The 20,254-nt window shown below is 37.5% G+C and overlaps 1 protein-coding gene and 1 long non-coding RNA gene across 4 annotated transcripts in view; one reads left to right on the plus strand and one right to left on the minus strand.

Annotated features, from left to right (window-relative positions):
* The first annotated feature begins 1,637 nt into the window (after window positions 1–1,637).
* Window positions 1,638–20,254, plus strand: part of GAP43 (growth associated protein 43) — a 134,715-nt gene continuing 116,098 nt past the window's right edge. Inside the window, exon 1 of the mRNA XM_007493723.2 lies at window positions 1,638–2,100. Within this exon, the coding sequence (XP_007493785.1) occupies window positions 2,071–2,100 (30 nt within the window). The 5' untranslated portion in view covers window positions 1,638–2,070. The remainder of the gene's footprint in view (window positions 2,101–20,254) is intronic.
* LOC103093872 (uncharacterized) overlaps window positions 15,165–20,254 on the minus strand; it is a 42,741-nt gene continuing 37,651 nt past the window's right edge. For all 3 annotated transcript variants that reach the window (XR_001629812.2, XR_008911113.1, XR_008911112.1), the window contains exon 9: window positions 15,165–16,294. This is a non-coding gene — a long non-coding RNA (uncharacterized LOC103093872). The remainder of the gene's footprint in view (window positions 16,295–20,254) is intronic.

Genomic DNA, 20,254 nt, shown 5'->3' on the forward strand with positions numbered 1-20,254 from the left:
CATTATTGTAAATGACTTGTGATCTTGACTGCCCAGCTGTAGTCTCACTGTGATATGCAAAATTGAAATTTCAGAAATTAGGCTTTATTTTTCAATATAAAATATAAAAATTGAAGTAGTCTGAGGGAAAAGAAAAAATGGATAATTCTTCATCAAGGAATCATCTTCGTAAAATGCTCTGTAGCACAGTAAATTCCCTGAGCTGAAGAGTGATTCTTTCTATAATACTTCAATCTCAAATGGGTGTGGCATGGTGTTTGCTAAAATTCCACAATCGGCATTTGAGGCCAAGACTAAATATCTTAAGACTACCTGATGTTGAATAGTAGTAATGTTGCCAATTAGGCCAAAGGAATCTTTTCTACTGTATATTCTCTCACTAGAAACCCTAGAAAGGATCTCTGTAGCATAATTGGTAATGTTAACATCAATTAATGGGTGAGTAAGTATTTAGAAAATTCTTTGAGATCTATGAATATATAAGGCATTAAAGGCCCCCTAGAGACAGGTTACCTGAATGTCTAAATATTGTTGTAGACATAATTAATGATCTCTGTTTTATCAGAAATATTTTTCTTCTCTTAAAAATGTCCCATATGTAGAAATGTATAATGCCCAAATGTATTAACTATACACACATATGCTGCAGTATACTAACAGATGCACATGCATGTTATGCATTATATATTTTATTTTAATAAAAGATATTTCTTTCCCCTCCCAAATTGTGAAATTCAACAAGAACAATCATTTAGGCTTTAGATGAATAAGATATGTGTTCTTGGTCCCTCCAAGGCTCAGCATCTAAAGTATTTCACTTTTTTTCATTTTCCTGCACTGATCCATGGCACTGTGGTCAGCATCAATGTGTTCCAGCTCTACCATTCATCGGTACTCAGATTTTCAGGGCAAATTGGTAGAAGCCATGCATATCACATAGAAGAATGTGGATTATGGAAGGACTTAATGCCATAAAAGATTTTGATTTATTTCCCAAGTGTTATACATGGTTCTCCAATTTTAATTATAAAGAAGTTTGAAGAAAGCATAATATAATAGGAAGAATGTGCTTCATTTAGTATATGGAGCATATACATACATGCAAGTAATGTTTCCATATTCAGTATATGTAAACCTACGAATCTGAATATTTGCATAATTCTTTTATACATTGAATACATATTTGAGAAAAGGGATATGTGATCCCCTATACATGTTGCTTTTCTTGAATAAACTTAGCCTAGGCATAGTTTACCTGTGTATAAAGCCTGAATGGTAGAAATAACCTCACTCACTGTATTAACACACACACACACACACACACACACACAACCCAAACCTCCTGTCTAGGGATGGGTGTTTCTTGCTTTCACTACTCAGCTAGAAAAGGAGAAAGGCAAGAGTTTCAGAAAATGCAAGGACCTTCTCAAGTCCCCTTTACCCCAATGTACCTCACCCTGTGCCCTAAAAGAGCTATAATATCTTTCTTTGAGCCCCCACCCCCATCCTCCCAGTGTAGTGGGAAAGTCAGTGGGTAATTGGGTCCAGATTGGAGATGTTTAAATATTCATGAGACTGGCAGGGGACTGGGAGGGGGTGGCTGTCTAGAATGGGGGTGGGGGCTGGGGGAGGTGACTAGTCATTGAGAGCTAGTGAACAATTCTGGGAAAGATACTGAGGGAGAGAGAGGAAGAAAGAGGCAGAGAGAGAAGGGAAGGGAAGGAGAGAGAAAGGGAGGGGGCAAAAGAGGAAGGGGAGAGAGGGAGAGGGAGGAGGAGAGGGAGGGATAGATAGAGAGGGTTAGGAAGGGAGGGAGGGAGAGAGAGAGAGAGAGAGAGAGAGAGAGAGAGAGAGAGAGAGAGAGAGAGAGAGAGAGAGAGAGAGAGAGAGAGAGACACAGTGTGTGCCTATGTGATGAGCAATAGCTGAGGACCTTACAGTTGCTGCTAACTGCCCTGGTGTGTGTGTGTGAGAGAGAGAGGAAGCAGAAAAGAGGTGGAGAGGGGGGAAAATAAGAAAGAGAGAGGAGGAAAGGAAGGAAGGAAGAAGAGGGGAAGGGACAATACAATCATGCTGTGCTGTATGAGAAGAACAAAACAGGTAGAGTTAAAGATCTTTTTTTTTCCTACTTAAAACTGATAAGAAATTCCTAGACTATTGGATTTAAAGAGAGAAAAATCTTTTAAATGCTTCTAGTCTGAACATGATGCTTATATTTCCTTAACATCTGGTAACTGAACGCTGCTTCCTTGCCTTTATTCACGTTGTCTTTTACGATTTGGGTTTAGCGTGTTGTCGCTGATCGGGAAAAGCTTGAAAATGTTCCTGGCTGACAAGAAATAAGGATTCTTTTGGTTACTGACAAATGCTCAGGGTTTTATGTCTCTGATTTTGAGGGTGTGGATGTAGAAAGGTATGATGTGGTAGTGGTTGGGGGCGAGTAGAGATGGCCTGAGAAGAGAGAATTCTTTATCTTATGTAGAGAATGATACAGTGTTGGGAGGGTTGATTTTTAGTGCTAAATCTGCCAATTTTGTCATGCAATTCCTTTCAAGGGGCGTCCAGAGATGCTTTATTTCTTACATGCATGTGCCTTGGAACGGGGGCAGGTGTACTTCGGATCTCCCCCACACCCACGTGAAAGGCTCTTTTTTTTTTTTTTTAAGAAAAAGAACTACGCTTGTGGGTGACTAAAATATTTTTTATTGACTAGCCGAAAGGAAATATTAATTTACAGAAAAAAAATCAATCAATTGGCCGTGGAAAAGGAGGAGAAGGCGCTCTTCATGATAACCCATCATAGTAAGAGCAGTTAGACAACTATGCACCAGCTGGTCTGAGAAGAGGGTGGACCACGCCCCTAGGAGCTTTGAGCTCCGATGGGATGGGAAAGACTAGCCGGGTGTTACCTGTTGGAAACCAGTTTTTCTCTCTCTTTTTCTTCCTTCTTTTTTTCCTTTCGTTAAAAAAAAAAATTGGGTCCCTTTGGATCCTTTTGGTGTTTCCAGGGGCCAGAGACACCCCGAGGCTAAAGATAATGAGCAGGTGACTCATTTTCATCTGGTAAGGAGACAAATGCCAGATTCCAGCCCCTCCCCCACCCACCCCCAACCCACTTTATTTCCTCCTCCATTTCAAATTGCTCACTTTCGTCTTGAAAGGCAATTCGGAAACTTGATGAGAAAATGAAGAAAAGGACAGTTTACAGAATTCCGCAGTTACCAGCTATCTCAAACTAGGAATAGAACAACCATTGGGGTGTCTGTAGAGATGTTTGAAGAGGGTTAAGGAGAAAATGTATGTAGGGTTGTATGTGTGTGTGTGTGTGTGTGTTGTGTGTTGTGTGTTGTGTGTGTTATGCGCGCGCGCGTACATGCAGCCCTGGGAAAAAAAAAAAATCCATGTAGAATCATGGCCACGGGGTGGGGGTGGGAGAGGATTTGGGCAATCTTCCTGTGCAGGTATTGGATACTTGGCAATTTGTAATGCACTCGCTAAAAATCCGAAAGGGGTGGGGTGGAGGGGAGTGGGCTTGGTGCAGACTGCTAGCGGAGAGCACGTTCTGCTCGCTATGGGGGATGAGGGGTGGAGGCAGAGGTCGATGAAGACGGAAGAGGAAGACAGACAAGCAGAATGACAGAGCAGTAGGAAGAGAGGCAGGGCAGTCTCTTAAAAAAAAAAAAAAGTAGCCTACATTGGGGTTTTCAGCAGCCCAGAGGTGTTTGGGGAAGAGCTGTGGGAGTGGGGGTGTGGTCCTTCCTGCAGCACTTCCAGGGGGCTGGTCCATGGTTCAGGCAATTTCTGTGTCTGGCGATCTTGTTTTAAGTCAGGATGCTCCTATCCTGTCTTTTAATTTGGCAATCCAGGAGACACAGGTGGCCGGGTTATGCACATTGTCAGCGAGATGAACTAAGGTTGCCTGGCTGGTGAAACAAAATTTGGGAAGGAGGAGCCCTGTTTGGGAAACCAATTCTATTCCTTAAAGAAGCTTTAATTTTGGAAAGAAGGCAATGCCAGTTTAGGAGACTGGTTCCCACCCTATCTATACCCACTGTTTGACAAAGGAAACTAAGCATGTTTTTAAAGTGGAGAATTAGAACTAATGTATCCCCTTCCTAAAATGAGGCCAGCTGCCATCTTTCAAATCCTTCCTTACTGACAGCCTCATATATAGTTTCTTTGATATGCAAACTGCTGAGGCTACAGTTATAGACTTGGGAGAGTGCATGTATGTATATTCACACACATACTTAAGTCATGTATACTCATTCATATGCAATAATGGTTTCTATATGTCTACATGTGTTTAACTGCAAGCAGAAACAGCAGAAATAGCAGAAAAGCATCCAAACTCCTACATCTCCCATATATGACACATATGTCATATATCCTACATCATAGAGCCACTCATAAGTACATGCTTTGCAGATCCATACAATTTAATCTGAAAATCTTCCCAGGGTATGTGTATCAGCCCTGGGAGTGCTCACTGTACATGCAGCCAGCACTCAGTAGATCATCATACAGAACAGATGGACATACTGTAATAAGGGTGTGGGCTCACTGGGACACTGAGTGGCATTTGTATTACATGAGTGATTCAATAAGTGGAAAGCAGGCTTCCCACTTGTGGGTGATGTGATCTTGGAACATCAAAGGCAGAAGCTGATGGCTTCCATCCTTTCCTTGCCCTCTATTCATCATCCCTGCCATGGGTGTGTGTGTGTGGGGAGAAACCATCAGCAAGACCTAGCTAGGGTCTCAACTCTGCCACACCCATGAAATCCAACCGATCAGAGTGGGAAGGGGTGGAGGACTTTGCGCTTCCTTCCTCTTCCGCATGAAAAAGGGGGGTGGGGGGGGGAGAAACTACCCTAGATTTCCAAGTTGTAGTTTTGCTGCAAATAGGTGGGAAGCCAGCATTAATGAATTTCAGCAATTAGCCTCTGCTTGATCTTGCTGTGTTTGGAGTCTGGGGAGTGAAGCAAGGTGGAGAAGGATGTGGAGAATGGAGAAGAGTTGGAGTGAAGGAGGAGGAAAAAGAGGAAGAATGAATGACTAGCTGACATTTTATTGCTTTAGGATATTAAAATGACTTGGGACTCTTGATTTGATATAGTTTAATTTCAGTACACATGGAAGTCAATGAAAAACTTGCAAGGTGTGTTAATATGTAGAGAAGCAGGCAAAGCACAGGAGATGTGGGTGTTTCCTTTTGTTTAAAAAAAATGGCATTTAGCTTTAGCCAAAGTGAAAAGAGCCATATTGTGTTCTGGGACCTCCCTGAGCAGGGAGTGTGAATGTGGCTTAGAATTCTTTTTTTACTGGTTTCTCTTTTGCAAGGTTTGAACATATTAGAAATAATGTCCTTTTCCTTTGGTTCCAGGAGTTTCCTCCTAGTGGTGAATTGGATGTTTCCTAAATTTTATAACAGTAAGCCACACCCAATAACTTCCTGTGATAATTAAGTGTAGATAATTCTCTTTAATGCAAATGAAAGTATATATTAGTATAAAGTATATATATATATATTAGGAAACCATTTAGATGGCCAAATTTAAATGAGAAAAAGAGGGAGGGAATATTTTTCCAAATATTTCCACAAAGAAAATAAAAATGAATTTAAGCATGCATTCATTTCTGGTGAATTTGTTCTGTAATCTAACACGGTTAGAGAGTGAACATATAAAATCAGTTCTACCCCCACTTATGCTCTTTGTTTTCTCATTTCTATAAGGAAGGGGTCAGCCTAGGTACTTTCCAAGGTCTCTTTTAGCTCTAATATTCCATGAGTCAGTCTACTGTAACGACAGAGTTAATTCATTTTCTTGCTGATTTGGCATAATTGCAGGGATCTTCTTTTCACGTTTCATACTAAAGGGCATCACTGAGGGAGAATGATGTAGGGTCTTCTTTGCCTGCTTCACAATGAAAACAAGAATATAACCATATTTCAATAAATGATGCCACCTACCTCAGAGTTTTACCTAATTCCAAATGAAATATCCTTAGTTCCCTATGTCACTGTAAAAAAAAAAAAAAGTGTATGTGTTAATCAGATGCTTTCTTCCAACTGCAGAGAGTTATGCGAACTGGATAGGTTTCCTTCTAGTCAATGGTAAGAAGATATGTATAACTAATAACAAGACCAGATTAAAATCTGAGCAGTTTATTACTGGAAGGTCAGGTACTAGATGCTGATTTTTTTTTGCCCACAGTAATTTTTGAAGACTATTTACTAAGGCATGAACAATGCAACATGTGAATCATGGAAGGAACCAATGAGATCAGGAATCTTTGAAATACTGAATTAAAAGATGGTAACAAATGCTATCTCTGTCTCTTGGTAATTGTGTATGTCTATTTGCTCTCCTATTTTTGAAATTTGTCCTTGACTTAGAGTTGCCGTCTTTTCCGTATGATCAAGAAGGACATCTTAAAACAAAGACATCTAGTCCTTGAATTGATTTTAACTATGGGCAGTCTATTTTTCAGTCAAGATTTCTAGTCCCTCTTTAGGGTCTGAAGTGGATTAACTTGTGGGAAATTGAATGGTGGCAGGAAAAGAGGGAAATTCTCCTACTTTACTGGCAGAGAATCTAAAGGAGGAGGATATCCAAGATGATAGGTTTTGTAGATTTAGAGATGGAAGAAATTTTTGAGGACACTGAGTCTAATTCCTTCATTTTAAAGATAAGAGAACAGAGACCCAAAAAGATTAAACAAAATACTCAGTGTCACATCAAAAATAAGGATCTGAAGCAGGATTTAAACATAGGTCTTCCTGACTCCAACTTCAGCACTCTGTCCATTGCATCACCCAGCTGCCTCATGGTAATCATTTATAGTATGAGATCATCATTTTATTCTTTAACACAACCATGGACCCTTTTTAGGGGCTTTTTTTTCAGGTGACCTGGCAAGTTCAATTAAGTATAGTATAATGAACACTATCGCTTAAGTCAGAATACCTAGATTTGAATCCTTGCCATCTTGCCTGTCTGACTCTGGTTAAGTTCTTTCTCCTCTTTGTCCTCAGTTTCTTAATCTGTAAAATGAATGAATTAGCCTAAATGATCTTTAGAGTTCTGTACGTCTCTACAGTTGTAGAGTAACTTAATTTAAAGATTAGAGTAGGGGAAAATTTATGGCTGAAAGATGTGACTACCACGTTCTGGGATTTTTAAGGATCCTGATTACAAAATGGCTTCCCAACTTTCATTGTACCTGTGAAAATTCTTCCTTTTAAAATTTTTGGTGATACATTGGCACTTGATATTTTTTACTTGTTGCTCTTACCTTCTGATATTTACCTTCCCTCTCACTGCAATGTTTCCAGTGTCTTACATTGATTATATGAAGAATGCTCAAGGATTCAAAATGAATACTGGAATGTCTATATTCAGGTGCATGAGTTCACAAAGATACTTGAGCACAATTTAGAATTTTTTACAAGTAACTGCTAACCAGCCAACCATGTAGCAGTAATTCATGAAAGAAAAGAATAGTAAACAGAAGTAAATTCCTGGAAGACCTTTGCCATTCCATTCAAAGCTTGAATAGACTGAAGAGTTTTGAATATTCAAGTAGAATTACTTTAGCCTGTGGGCTGGATGCAAGCATAACTTAAATAAAGAATTCCCTTTACCTGGATATGTTACCTTGGTGTGCTGAAGTTAACTCTTGTTTGACTCAGAGAGCTGATTGTTAGATTTCATCATGAGCATTCATATTTTGGATATCAGCAATTCCTACAAATCAGGGCTTCAGATTTATTGTTTTGGTGAATATTTAGACATATGAAAGTGATGGGGAAAATATGAATAATTTGGATTAAACTTATGATGTGTCATAGATACATTCCCCTTATACACTTCCTCCTAAAACTCCCTTCCAGTGAGCTGGTCATTAAACATTCACTAGTGCACCTCTGTATATATGGTATATACTTCTTCCCATTGAGATAGCATGTATTTAACAACTTTAAGTCCTTCTGGTATCATAAGAAGAGGTTAGGAGGCTGAAAGCTTCCTTTTTATTAAGTGAATATCTGAGTGTTTCACATATTTTATTTAAAGGTAGGGACAGTCCTTTGCTTAGAAGTGAATCTCAGACCAAACTACAATTTTTCAAAATTGACTTGCCTTCCTGACATTCTCATGCTAAATTCCCACTTCCCCATAAGATTATTTTTCTTTTACTGTCTAGTTCCTTCTCTTTAAAGTATTCCTGTTCTTTTTTCTTCTCTGTATCATCCTTCCATTCCTTCCTCTCTTACCCCCTCCACCAAATAAATTGTTAACACTTGGGCTTCCAAGGCTTACTATATACATAAGAGCCTTAGATAAACCCTTAACCTCTCCAGTCTTTGGTTTGCCCATCTGTATAATTAGAACATTGGACTAGATGAAGTCTCTTCCAGCCTTTGAATTCTGATCCTATGATCTTAGAATCCATCATTATTTACTCCATGTAGGCACTTCCTCCATTGATGCAGATTTTAACTCCTCTTTGTCCATCTGCTATCTTCTTGAACTCCTGCATCTGAAATAATTATCATCTGGTGGCCAAAATTCAGGTGGTCATGATGATCACGAGAATTTATATGGTATGTTAAAGCATGCAAAGCACTTAAAAAAAGGTATATCCCATCTAAACTTTTGCTAGAGTATTCCTGGGATTTGGGGTCTCTGAAAATATTTTCCACTTTGGTAGAATTTATCAGAACCACTAACATAGTCTCTGATTTCTGATTCCATCTGTTTAGGCACTCCCTCCACTAATGTGAATTGCAACCCCTCTAAGTCTTTGTAAGTCAGAATTTACTTTGAATTCCCCCAACTCACACCTTCTAGTAATTAACCTCTCAGAGCTTAAATAGCTTGATCCTCTGCTTGTGACTGACTCACTGTAAAGTATCTTAAATTGACCAGAGCTGAAGTAATTAATCTCTTGCTAGACAAACGTCTGCTAATGAATTTATCCAAAGTTTTTGAGAATGGTCCTAGGATTTTATATCTAACTGAAGACTTTCCATAATGGTGAGATCTACTGAGCTGCTAGCATAGTCTTGGTCGTCCAGTATCATCTTCACCCCATGAGGAGACATTGAAATAGCAAAAGTTAAGACTATCTTAAAGTAGAATGGACTGGCTAAGGAGATAGCAACATCTCCTCCCTGACAGGTTTGCCAGAATCTGGATGATCATTTGACAATTAGGATATTGGAAGAATTCTTTTTCAAGTATAGATTAGCCTGGAGAAATAAATGTTGACTTACACTTGGGTTAAAAAAAAAATCAAACAACTTCACAAGTTCATGATGGGAAAGATACAACATGCATTTTGTCTGAAAAAAAATTTCAGAGATTTTGTGGACTGAATATCAGTAAATTATGATTTGGCAGTGGAAAAAGGTACCATCTCCTTGAACTACATTTTGAGACATATAATTTCTGGGAATAAGGGAATAATGATCACATTGTCCTCTGCCCTGGTCCCCTTGCTCATGGAGTGCTGTGCTCAGTTAGGACCACCAAATTTTACTATGGGTATTGACGAAATGAAGATTCCTCAAAAGAAGCCACTTCAAATTCATGTTAAATGAAAATCAATTGAAGGAATTGAGACTGTTTAAATTTTTAAAAGAGTGGGTTGCTATAGTGAGCTTCAAGTATTCAGAGTTGTCATGGGGGAAAAAAAGAGTAGATATTCATTTAGACATAGTGGATAGATAACTGTCCTAAGAGTCAAGAAGACAACTTTTCAATGCCCTCAGGCAGTTCTTCAAGATTCTATATTATAGCAAATGTACCTGCTTACACGGAGAGAAAAAAATTTTCTCACCAGCAAGTTCTCTATACCAAAAATCTATAGTCCACATTCCCCCTCCAGTTTACCCCCAAAGGGAAAATTAGGTTTAATGAGATAGAAAATAGAAAAAAAAAGATGAATTTAGGCCTGTGAAAGAAAAAAAAAAACTTCCCCAACTGATAACTGTTTAAAAATAGCTTGACTGAAGTGCTATTGGATTCCTCCTTGTTGGTTTTCTTCAAGTAGACTCTGGAAGACCACTCCTAAGTATGTTGTAGAAATCATTCTTCTTGAAGTACTAGTGGTATTAGATGGCAGCTGAAGTCACTTCCAACTTTGCTATCCTGTGATGTACTTTAAATGCTACAATTTTTCCTCAAGTAGAACTTTTTGAAAGGATTTAATAAATTAATTCCTCATGCTACTATGCTAATGAAGAGGATTAGTGGAGAGTGGAACCTTCTGGGGCCAATGTTCTCTACCTTTAAATTTCTATGATGTCAAAAGGGAACGTTCTCCATGGCATGCCAGTAAGGAATAACTGTTGGGCCAGGGTGGGTCTTCTACTAGAATTCATCTGTCTTTTTTATAGTCTGTTGTGTTCAAAGGCTTAAGGACCAGTACAGACCTTCAGTAATATCTTCTTGTTAGAAATTAATCTCAGATTACCTTCCAACTTTCACATCATTTGAGTTTCTGTAGCTCAAGTTTAGGACAAGATAGAGTTTAAAATCAAAACCTGGTAATATCAAATTTGGATTGTGCTTTGTTTTAGAAATTCATTTTCCTTAATATGGACTTGGCCTGATGGAAATATTGAAGTATGCTTATAATTGAATAGTTGTAATCTTGTTTTCCTAGAACTAAAATATCTGCCCACAAGTTAAACTATTAGCAGATTGGTGTCAGAGGCCATATGTAACCCAATTGTGTGTCCTGCTAATTACCTTGCACATAGTAGGAATTCAGTGTTTGTTAAATGAACAAATTCAAGTATAATCAATTAAATAAGTTATAGAAGGGCTTATTTAGACTAGAAATTTTGAATGATAGCAAAAATGATTTTGAAAAGGTTAGAAAACAAGAAGTTGTTGTCCAAATTCTAGCCACAGTTACATACATATATGCATAGATGTAAGCATTCACAAATATGGACATGGGTATTCACAGATGCATTTAAACATATGTAAATATAAAGTATAAATTGTGCAAATGTAAATTTTATGCATATATGTCCTATCTTATATCTAGTCGTGGCATGGAGATAACCTTCTGGTAGGTCCTACCAACGTGTAATGCTAGGAGTTAGGAGTCTACCAAAAAATAAAATCTCTTCCTTCTTTGACATTGTGTGCTTTTATCATTCTGTTTCTGAGGTACCTGCCAAATCTTAATTCCTATGATTTTTTCCCAAGTACAACTTTGTGGAAGAATTTAATCAATGAATCCCTTTTAATCAGTTACTGATATACCTTCAAATAGGGGTCTAGGGAGAAACTTACATTTATTGCTTGAACTAGCAAAGTTCATAGAAGCTCCTCTCTAGGCTAGTCACATGGTGATACAACTTTTACTGACCACCTCAAAGTCATAGAGATCTCCATACTCACCTCTCTAATGCTAAGCAGTGATTTAGAGCCCTGGAAAGTTGCTTGGACCTCTGAGTGGTTATGTAATTTGCTCATGGTCACATAGCTTCCAAGTATTCCAGTAAAGACATGAATCCAGTTCCTTCTGACTTGAAAGCAACTCATGTCATGAGGCTGCTTTCTTTCCCCACCGATGTGTCATACATGCACACACATAACATTTGCACTTGCACATATTCTATGCACTCAAGAGATTTGTGTGAAGAACAAGTTTTTACTTTCGGGGACATGTTTTATCTTTGTTCCACTCCTATTTATTTCTCATTTGCCCTCTGTTGCTAGGACAGTCTGCCTGTTGTTATACACACAGTATTCTGAGGGCAGGAACTGGTTGATTTTTGTCTCTATTTCCCTAGAGATTAGTACAATCTCTGCTACATACTCATAATAGAGCATAACATATTTTTCTTCATTTCCAGTTCCCTTTTCTATGTTTTTACATGTTTTTTTATTAATATATTATAAACTGTTTGAAATTAGGGGCTTTATTTTTGCTTATACTTGTATTCTCATTGCTTAGCAAAATGCTTAGAACATTTCTTTTTGATGCTCAATCATTTTCAGTTGCGTCTGACTTTCAGACTTCCTTTTTTGGATTGTCTTGGCAAAGATACTAGAATAGTTTGCCATTTCCTTCTTCAGTTAATTTTACAGATGAGAAAACTAAGGCAACCAGGGTTAAAGGACTTGCCCAGGGTCACACAGATAGTAAGTGTAAGAGGCCAAATTTGACCCCAGGTCTCTATCCACTGCATCACCTAGCTGCCCCACCTATAATATAGCAAAAGCTTAATAAATACTTCTTGCCCTGCCTTGTTGATTAAATTCAATAGTAGGATTTCTTACTTATTCTTTTATTCCTCAGCATGTCTTTTTAAACATAAAAGTAGCTATGAGTCTGCTCTGTCACTTTTGGGGAAGAAGGACAGGGTTAAAGGTCTACAAGAAGCCTCACTGGTATTTGGGCTAAGTCTGGAGAGATGATAACTATCATGTGTTATTGCTCATTTGAAAATGTGTTATTTGTTCTTAACCTTTCTTTTTTCACTTACAAGGGCTCCTAGGACCAGTTTCCTCAAAAGGATTACGGTATGTGGGGTATGAAATTTAGCTCCTTGTGAGTGATATCACAGAAATGGTATTCCTTAACATTAGTCATCTCATTCTGAATGTTCTTGAATTAATTCCAGTGATAATCACCATATTTCTCTATTTTTAGAAAGTTGGCGCATCCTAAAATATTGAGCTGTTATCCCCATATGCACCAGTTTTCTCTAAATGTAGGACTTTGGGTAATTATCCTTTCCAGCCACTATTTGTAATCCCAGTTCCAATAAATAATGACTCAGAAATGTCATTTTTCCTGTGAAAATATGAAAGATCATAATTTGTATCTCACCCTTAATAGTTCATATGATGACTATGTTGGGGAACTAAAGGAAGGAATGAAGACAGAAATGAAAAAATCTTCAAAGGTTAAAGACTCAGGGAAAATAAAGGGGGTTTGCAGCATTTTCAAATGACATCTGAACCTCATGAATCAGCAGAACAAGGGGGCGGGGAGGGAAAAAAGAGAGAGAGATGAGAGTCTGGGGGTGGTAGGATACTCATGCTCTTTGCCAGCAGCCTAGTTCCTTCTTGTGACCATGAGAAATACCACAGCTCCTTTTCCAAAGGGCAAAAATACCAGGCACTCATGTTGGCTCTGGGGATACAAAGACAGAAATGAGAGAATCCTTGCCCTTAAAGAGTTATATGGATCACAATGGGCAGATGGTTTTAGCAAGACAGGACAAATTGTGAACAAGCAGGAGAGGAACTAAAAAAGGTCTCAACTTGCTCGTGTGTGTATATAATCTGAGCAGATTATGCACAAATAAACTAATCACATTGGCATTGAGGTAATTGAAAATGAATTTGGCATGACAGTTTGCTTAAAGATAGTAGTAATTCTGGGTCTACTCTGTCACTTTTGGGGAAGTGATAGGTGTAGTCGAGCCTCACTGGTAGTTAGTCTGAGTCTGTAAAGAGAATTCTCACGTGTTATTGCTCATTTGAATAGTATATATTCTCTACTTACCAGTTTACATTATATATAGGACATTATATATATATATATATATATACATATATATATATATATATATTATATAAGTGACCCTGGCTGCTTAAGATGTAAAAAAAATTCCTTTATAAGACAGATTTAGATGATGATAATTACAAAACGATCCACCTATAAAGGATTCATTACAGGACTCCTTTAAGTAAAGAGCTCCTTATCTACAAAAGAAAAATCAATTTACGTATAGCTTTTTAGGAACTTATTGATTTTGTTAAGTGCATTACACCTGTATTATTTCTTATTTGCCACTCTTCGTTTTTATAGAGTGCCATTGGGATTATAAATGGTTAGGAAAATAATCCCTGAATATTTCCCCTATCTTCAGTACACAGTGTATTTCCAAATTATGTTCCCCCAAGTGTGCCCATTTTAAAGGAGGACAAGATAATAGCAATAGCTTACAATTATATACTATTTGTTTACATGTCATCTCTTGCAGTACAATGTAAGCTTTTTTTTTTGAGGTTAGGGACTGTTTTCACTTTTTCTTTGTTTTGATCAAAGTAAAAATTTCACTTTCTTCTTTGTATTAGTTCAAAGTAAAAATTTCACTTTTTTCTTTGTATTAGTATAGCAACAATATATTAGAAGTGCTCAATCAGAATTCATGGACTGACTGTATAGAATTTTAGAATAAAATTACATAAAGGACTTAACCACCATGATCCCATTGTATACCCAACTTTGTAAGAGAGGCAGACCAAGACTATTTCCAATTTACAAATAAAGGAATTGAGGCCCAGAGAGATTGTGACTTATTTCAGGTTACAAATTGAATTGGAAGGGAAATGAGACTTGAATATTGGCCTTGTGATTCTTTCCAGAAAAGCTCTCTGTTCATTGCTCTTTTTACTAGACCACCCCATGAAAGTGATTTCTGAGCCTAAGCCCCTCATTTCATCCATAAACCTGATGATCCTTTTTCTCTAGTGACTGTCAAAGTTTTACTGGATTAGTATTTGTGGAATACAAAGTTCTATTAGAGTTCTTTTGAGTATTAGTGATAGGAATTAAAGGTTCAGACTTTTTAGTTACTTTCCAGAGTTTTACAATTTGTCCTTAACTCTTCCATGCCCCATGGAAAAAGGAAGATATTTGCAGATGTGTAAGAATTTTCCAAAGAAGCTATAATTTACTGTCTGGTAAAATATTTTGACACTGCAGATTGGTGTTTGGCAATCACTTGGAATAAAATCTTGTATGCTAATCCCCTTAATCCATTGCTCCTTAGGGTTCTGAGAACCTTTGATTAAAATACACAGGATGAGAGCTTTCATGAATTGAGCCAGTTTCTGGATTGTGGCCACTACTAGGCATTTTGTTCCAGAGCTATCTAGGAAGAAATAAGCAAAAGCCTCTGACCCCCAACTCTGTCCCCTTTTCATTCTGAGAAATCCTTATTACATGTGACCCTCATGTAATTCATCATAGAAGAGGAACCCAACACATGTTTCACAGATATTCAGAACTCTCCATTACTGTGAAATGAAGACTTCTCTAGCTAATGTAGAAGTATATAATTCCCTTAAAAAGTCAGATCACAAAATTTTAGCAAAAAAAAAAAAACATTCATAGGTACTTTAATGACCATAGCTGGCCCAAATCACACTTTCTGAGCATCATCTGGATAATAGAATGTCCAAGAATCTAGAGTCAACTTTCATTGAAGAATCCAAGAATTAACTTCATACCCCTAGTCACCTCTTTTGGCCTCTAATCCAAATTCACTTCAATCTATATTTACTTTTTGATTAAAAAAGGGGGGAGGTGTAGATTTTTGTGGAGGGCAGATTTTGAGTTAGCGCCCTTAGATCATTGCTCCTATCCATGTAACCATTATATAGTTTAGCATAAGTCACTGTTTCTTGTCCAGGCTATCACTTTTCTATACAATTATAGAATCAAAGCATTTTGAGCTGGAAGGGATCTTAGACATCATCGGGTCCAATACCTTCATATTAAAATTGAAGAAACAGTCAGGCCAAGAGAGATGAAGTAGTTTGCCCTAGGTCACACAACTAGTTAGTAGCAGACCTGGAGTTAGAATCAAGGTTTCTGGTAGATATTATTTTAATGTTCTTTCTACTTTACTCCAGCTCTTTTTAGAGTTATATGAAATTGACTGCCTCATAGCAGAAAGTTGAGTCTGTTTTATTAAATATGCCTTATCAGTTTAATTCAATTCAACAGTCATTTTGTGCTAGGCACTGGATTAGGTACTAGGGAAACAAAGAAAAAAAGGGACAGTTGCTGCCCCCAAAGTACCTTATTTTTTTCATTAGGGGAGACTACATGCACAGAGATGGGTCAATATAAAATATATACAAAGTAAGTGGGGAGAGAGCTGTACTAATAGCTGATGGAGTCATGAAAAGTCCTAATACAAAGTATCATTTAAGCTAACCTTTAAAGGGACTTAGGTATTCCAGGAGTCAGTGATAGGGAAGTTTGGGGAGAAACTGTTTACACAAAAATATGAAGACAGGAGATAGAATTTCAAATACAGGGGACCATCCAGTCGCTAAAGTTGGCTGGAATATAGAATATATGATGGATAGTTATGGGAAATCGTTGTCAAGTTGCACTTTTCATTGGAGTGATTTGTTGGGAAGATCATAGTTTTGTACAGTGGTGATCTTATATCCTGTGAAGCCCGGCTAAGGTATGGTTGTTGTTGATTGGAGGAAAGCAAGCTATGGGGAAATGACCCCTAAGAGCAGATAAATAAAAAGAAGTAAATGTAATGACATATCACCATTTGAATTTTTCACAGCCACATCAGTAATTCTCAATCTAAATTCTTTCCTCTCCCTTATTCCTTTATTAAGTTAGTCAGAAGGCTCTATTGATAACTTCCTTTACATCTCTTGTAGTTATTTCTTTCTTTTTCCATAGCTACTCGATTATACTTACTCCTTTCCATTTCCACAGCCATCTAATTCAGGTTCTTCCCATCTTATCCCCAGACTTTCATTAGACTTTCAGTTGCTGCTAGATTTGGGGGAGGGGGAAAGTGATGATCCTTGAGGAAGATGGTATGGACCCATGAATGGGTCCCCCAAAATGAAAATTTATGTGGGGAACTCAGTGGTTTGGAAACACTCTCCATCAATGTGGATTAACATCTCCTATATAACATACCCTTTTTGAAAATTGTCCAAGGTTCTAAGAGGTTAGATGACTGACCCCTAGTAACATAGCTAGTATGTCAGAGTAAAAACTTGAACCTAGAAGCTCTCTGTTCACTCTACCATGGCCCCCTATTGACCTTTCATGGTCCTCTATTCATTATACCACACTGCTTCCTAAGGTTCTTAAAACATGTTGATTATGTTTTGACCTTTCTCAAACATATTCCATGTTTTCTTGTTGCTTTGACAACCTAAAACAAACTTGGTCAGCCATATAATTGTCAGTCAATTGTTACAGGGAATTGTAACTTTGTATTTGGTCAGCCATATAACTCTCAGGGAATTTGAGTTGTAATTCTGAAAGAATTTAAATTAGGTTTGATTCAATATGAGAGTTAGAAAAGTGAGATTGTGGCTCTCATTTATAAATTATTAGCCCTTAAGTCAAAAATGACTATTAGCAGCTTTTTTATTTACAACTAAGTAGAGATATTGAAAATGGGAAAAGTAGGAAGGAGACAGAGCCTTGTCTAGCCTACCAGCCTAGGTGCTGATCCAGTGAAGTCAGGTTCAGCCTTAGCAAGGGCGAGTCTAGGACAAGGTGACCACATCCAAGAAAAATCTCCCTTCAGCTTGGTTCACTGACACAGAGTGAATCAATTAGTCCTTGGACTTGGCTTTTTATACCCTTTTTTCCATGTCACTTCCTGTCTCTCCCCCTCTTCACAGGAACCAATTGGAGTCTCCCAATTTGCCTAGCACTGCCCAAGAGGGGCAGTGCTTGTGGCCTTTGGGTGCATACACTAGTAAGTGACTTGTGAGTTCTCTTACATAGACTTACCAAGTGCTAAGTAGGGGTACTTCAAATTCTGGATTAAATGTTTCTGATTGATTACATTAAAATAAACTAAGAGCATTCAATTATCTCTTCACAATCCCCCTCCCCTCCCATGATTCCATTGGGAAATGACCATATTGAAATCTCCCAGATTTACATGCCTAGTCTCCCCAGTGAATCATTTCACATATCCAGCTTATACCTCTAAAGATATTTTAATTAAAGGTGCATACAATATTGCACTTTCTAAGAGAAAATTATAATTCAACCCCCTTTAGTTCAATTATTATATCCAAAGTTCATTCTGGATCTTTGATGTAGTAACTGGTTTCTGCAGGCAATTTCTCCAAACAGTTCACTTTCTTGATTTGAGGAGTTAGCGAGCTTCTTTTCTTAAGATTTCTCTCAAAAAATTTTTTTTAAATCTTGGATTTTTACAAAAATTATACAATCCTCCCAGGGAGGGTGTTGATCAAACCCAGATCAACTCAGGACACATGGTTCAATTATGAGGTATATGAATCAATTGCCAAAAGAAAAAACAAAAACATAAAAACAAAACAAAACAAAAGATAAAAAATTAAAATTTGGGAAAAAATCCACATATATAAAATTTTTAGTAAGCAAGAATAAATCCATAATAGGTTCTTAAATCAGGGCCCAATTAAAGTAATTTCTGACCTACAAGTCTGCAGAACAATCGCAGCAGTATAGCACTTTGGTAGCTAGGACTACAGAAAATTACCATACTCTAAAGAGGGGAAAAGGGACTAGATTTTGAAGTAAAAGGGAATTATGACTCCCTGGTCTGATTTTACCTTCCCTCTCAGGGATAGGGGAGCCAAAATGGCAGCCAAACTAATGTACTTGTCAGAATGTGGCATGGGGGAGTCCAGCGTCTGACATTGTCAAACATCCACTTCCTCAAATCTCAAACAAGTCCTCTGTCTTGGCACATGTACTTATCAATCCCACAAGAATTGTTGTTCTCATTGATCTTGTGTTTATTGGCACTGTACAGTGACTCTTTTGTGATCCCTTCTTCTGGAATTATACATAATTATTAGTTACAGTCCCATGATATTTAACAATCAATGGCAGGTTTCTATAGTCTAAAAGTTTTTGGTATGCATTGATATTAGAACTAATATATATTGTAAACTTATCCTTCAAAATCCAAAACATTAATACTGATTACGTGTACTTCAAGTAAAAGAAGCAACAAAGGGGGGAAATCAAAGAAAAAGAAAAGGAAAAACAATAATAAAATTCTAAAAAATCAAAAATTCATAGTTTACATTCCATGACAATGTGTCAGCTAAAACAGTGTCCAATTTATCTATGGACTTTTATGATGGCATTATCTCCAGCCTAATCATAGGAGGATTAAAAATAAAAAGAAATAAAAAACAATTGCAATACAAGATACAGTTAATCATTATTAATAGAAGCTACCTGGTTTACATGTAATTAATAAATCTAAGAGTCCTTTTCTCCAATTTTGATAGCTGTTGGAGTGGTTAACAATATTTGAAATGGACCTTCCCAGGCAGGTTGAGTTATATCCATTGTTTCTAGCTCTGACTCCAAAGGAAAACAAAACAAGTCTAATCTTTTTCCACAGAAGAAAGTATTTGTAAAATGATTGATGTAATGCCCAGTATATAGTAGGTACTTAATACATACTTGTTCCTTCCTTCTTTCTTTCATTTGACAATCATTCACATATTTGAAAACTCTATTCCCATTTCCTTTAACCAATCTCTTTAGGCAGTTGTTTTGAGTGTTTCCCTCATCCTGCACCTATTCTTCTTAGTACATGCCCCAAACTAGATACAGTGTTCTAGATAAGGTCTGACCAGGACAGGGTACTTGCTCAGTCATTTCAATCATTTCTGCCTCCTTGTGACCCAGTGAAGTGGCTTGCTATTTTCTTCTCCAGCTCATTTTGTAGATGAGGAAACTGAGGCAAACAGAATTGAATGACTTCTTGCTATCTGAACTCTACACATCTATAATTGAATCTTCTTTGCATACCCTAAGCTCCAAGGACTCTGACATTTTTCCCGTTTCTTCCACATGACACTTTACCTCTTGACTCCTTGACTTTTCACTATCTCCCATGTCTGTTCTCTCTCCTCACCTCTTCCCATTTCCCTGGCTTCCTTCAAAGCCCAGCTCAAATATCACCTTCTTTAAGAGACCTTTCTAGAACCCTCATGATAGTTCATCTTTTGGACTTTTATGGCAGTCCCAGTGAGAAGATAATTTGAAAGAAGAGTGGTCATAGGTAGCTAGGTGCCTCAGTGGATACAGAGCCAGGCCTGGAGATAGGAGATTGTGCGTTCAAATTTAGACATTTATTATTTGTGTGACCCTGGGTCAGTAATTTAATCTCTGTTGTCTAGTGCTTATGCTCTCCTGCCTTAGAACAATATTGATTCTAAGACGAAAGGTAAGAATTAAAAAAAAAAACACACAAAGAAAGAGGAGGTGGACTTAGAGATCTCAACTTCTCCCACTTTACTTCATCACAAGGGAGGAGGGTAGGCAGCTGAAAGTTTGCTGAGCTAGAGAAATATTGACCTGTTGTGCTTTCAAATAAATGCCTTAGGAGAAGGCAAGATAAGAACAAAAGACAAAAGACAAAAACGTTCTAGCCCAGTTAGTTAGATATCTTGAGGAAGGGAGTAAATTACTT

This window comes from Monodelphis domestica, chromosome 4, assembly GCF_027887165.1.
Source record: "Monodelphis domestica isolate mMonDom1 chromosome 4, mMonDom1.pri, whole genome shotgun sequence".
NCBI classification, from domain to species: Eukaryota; Metazoa; Chordata; class Mammalia; order Didelphimorphia; family Didelphidae; genus Monodelphis; species Monodelphis domestica.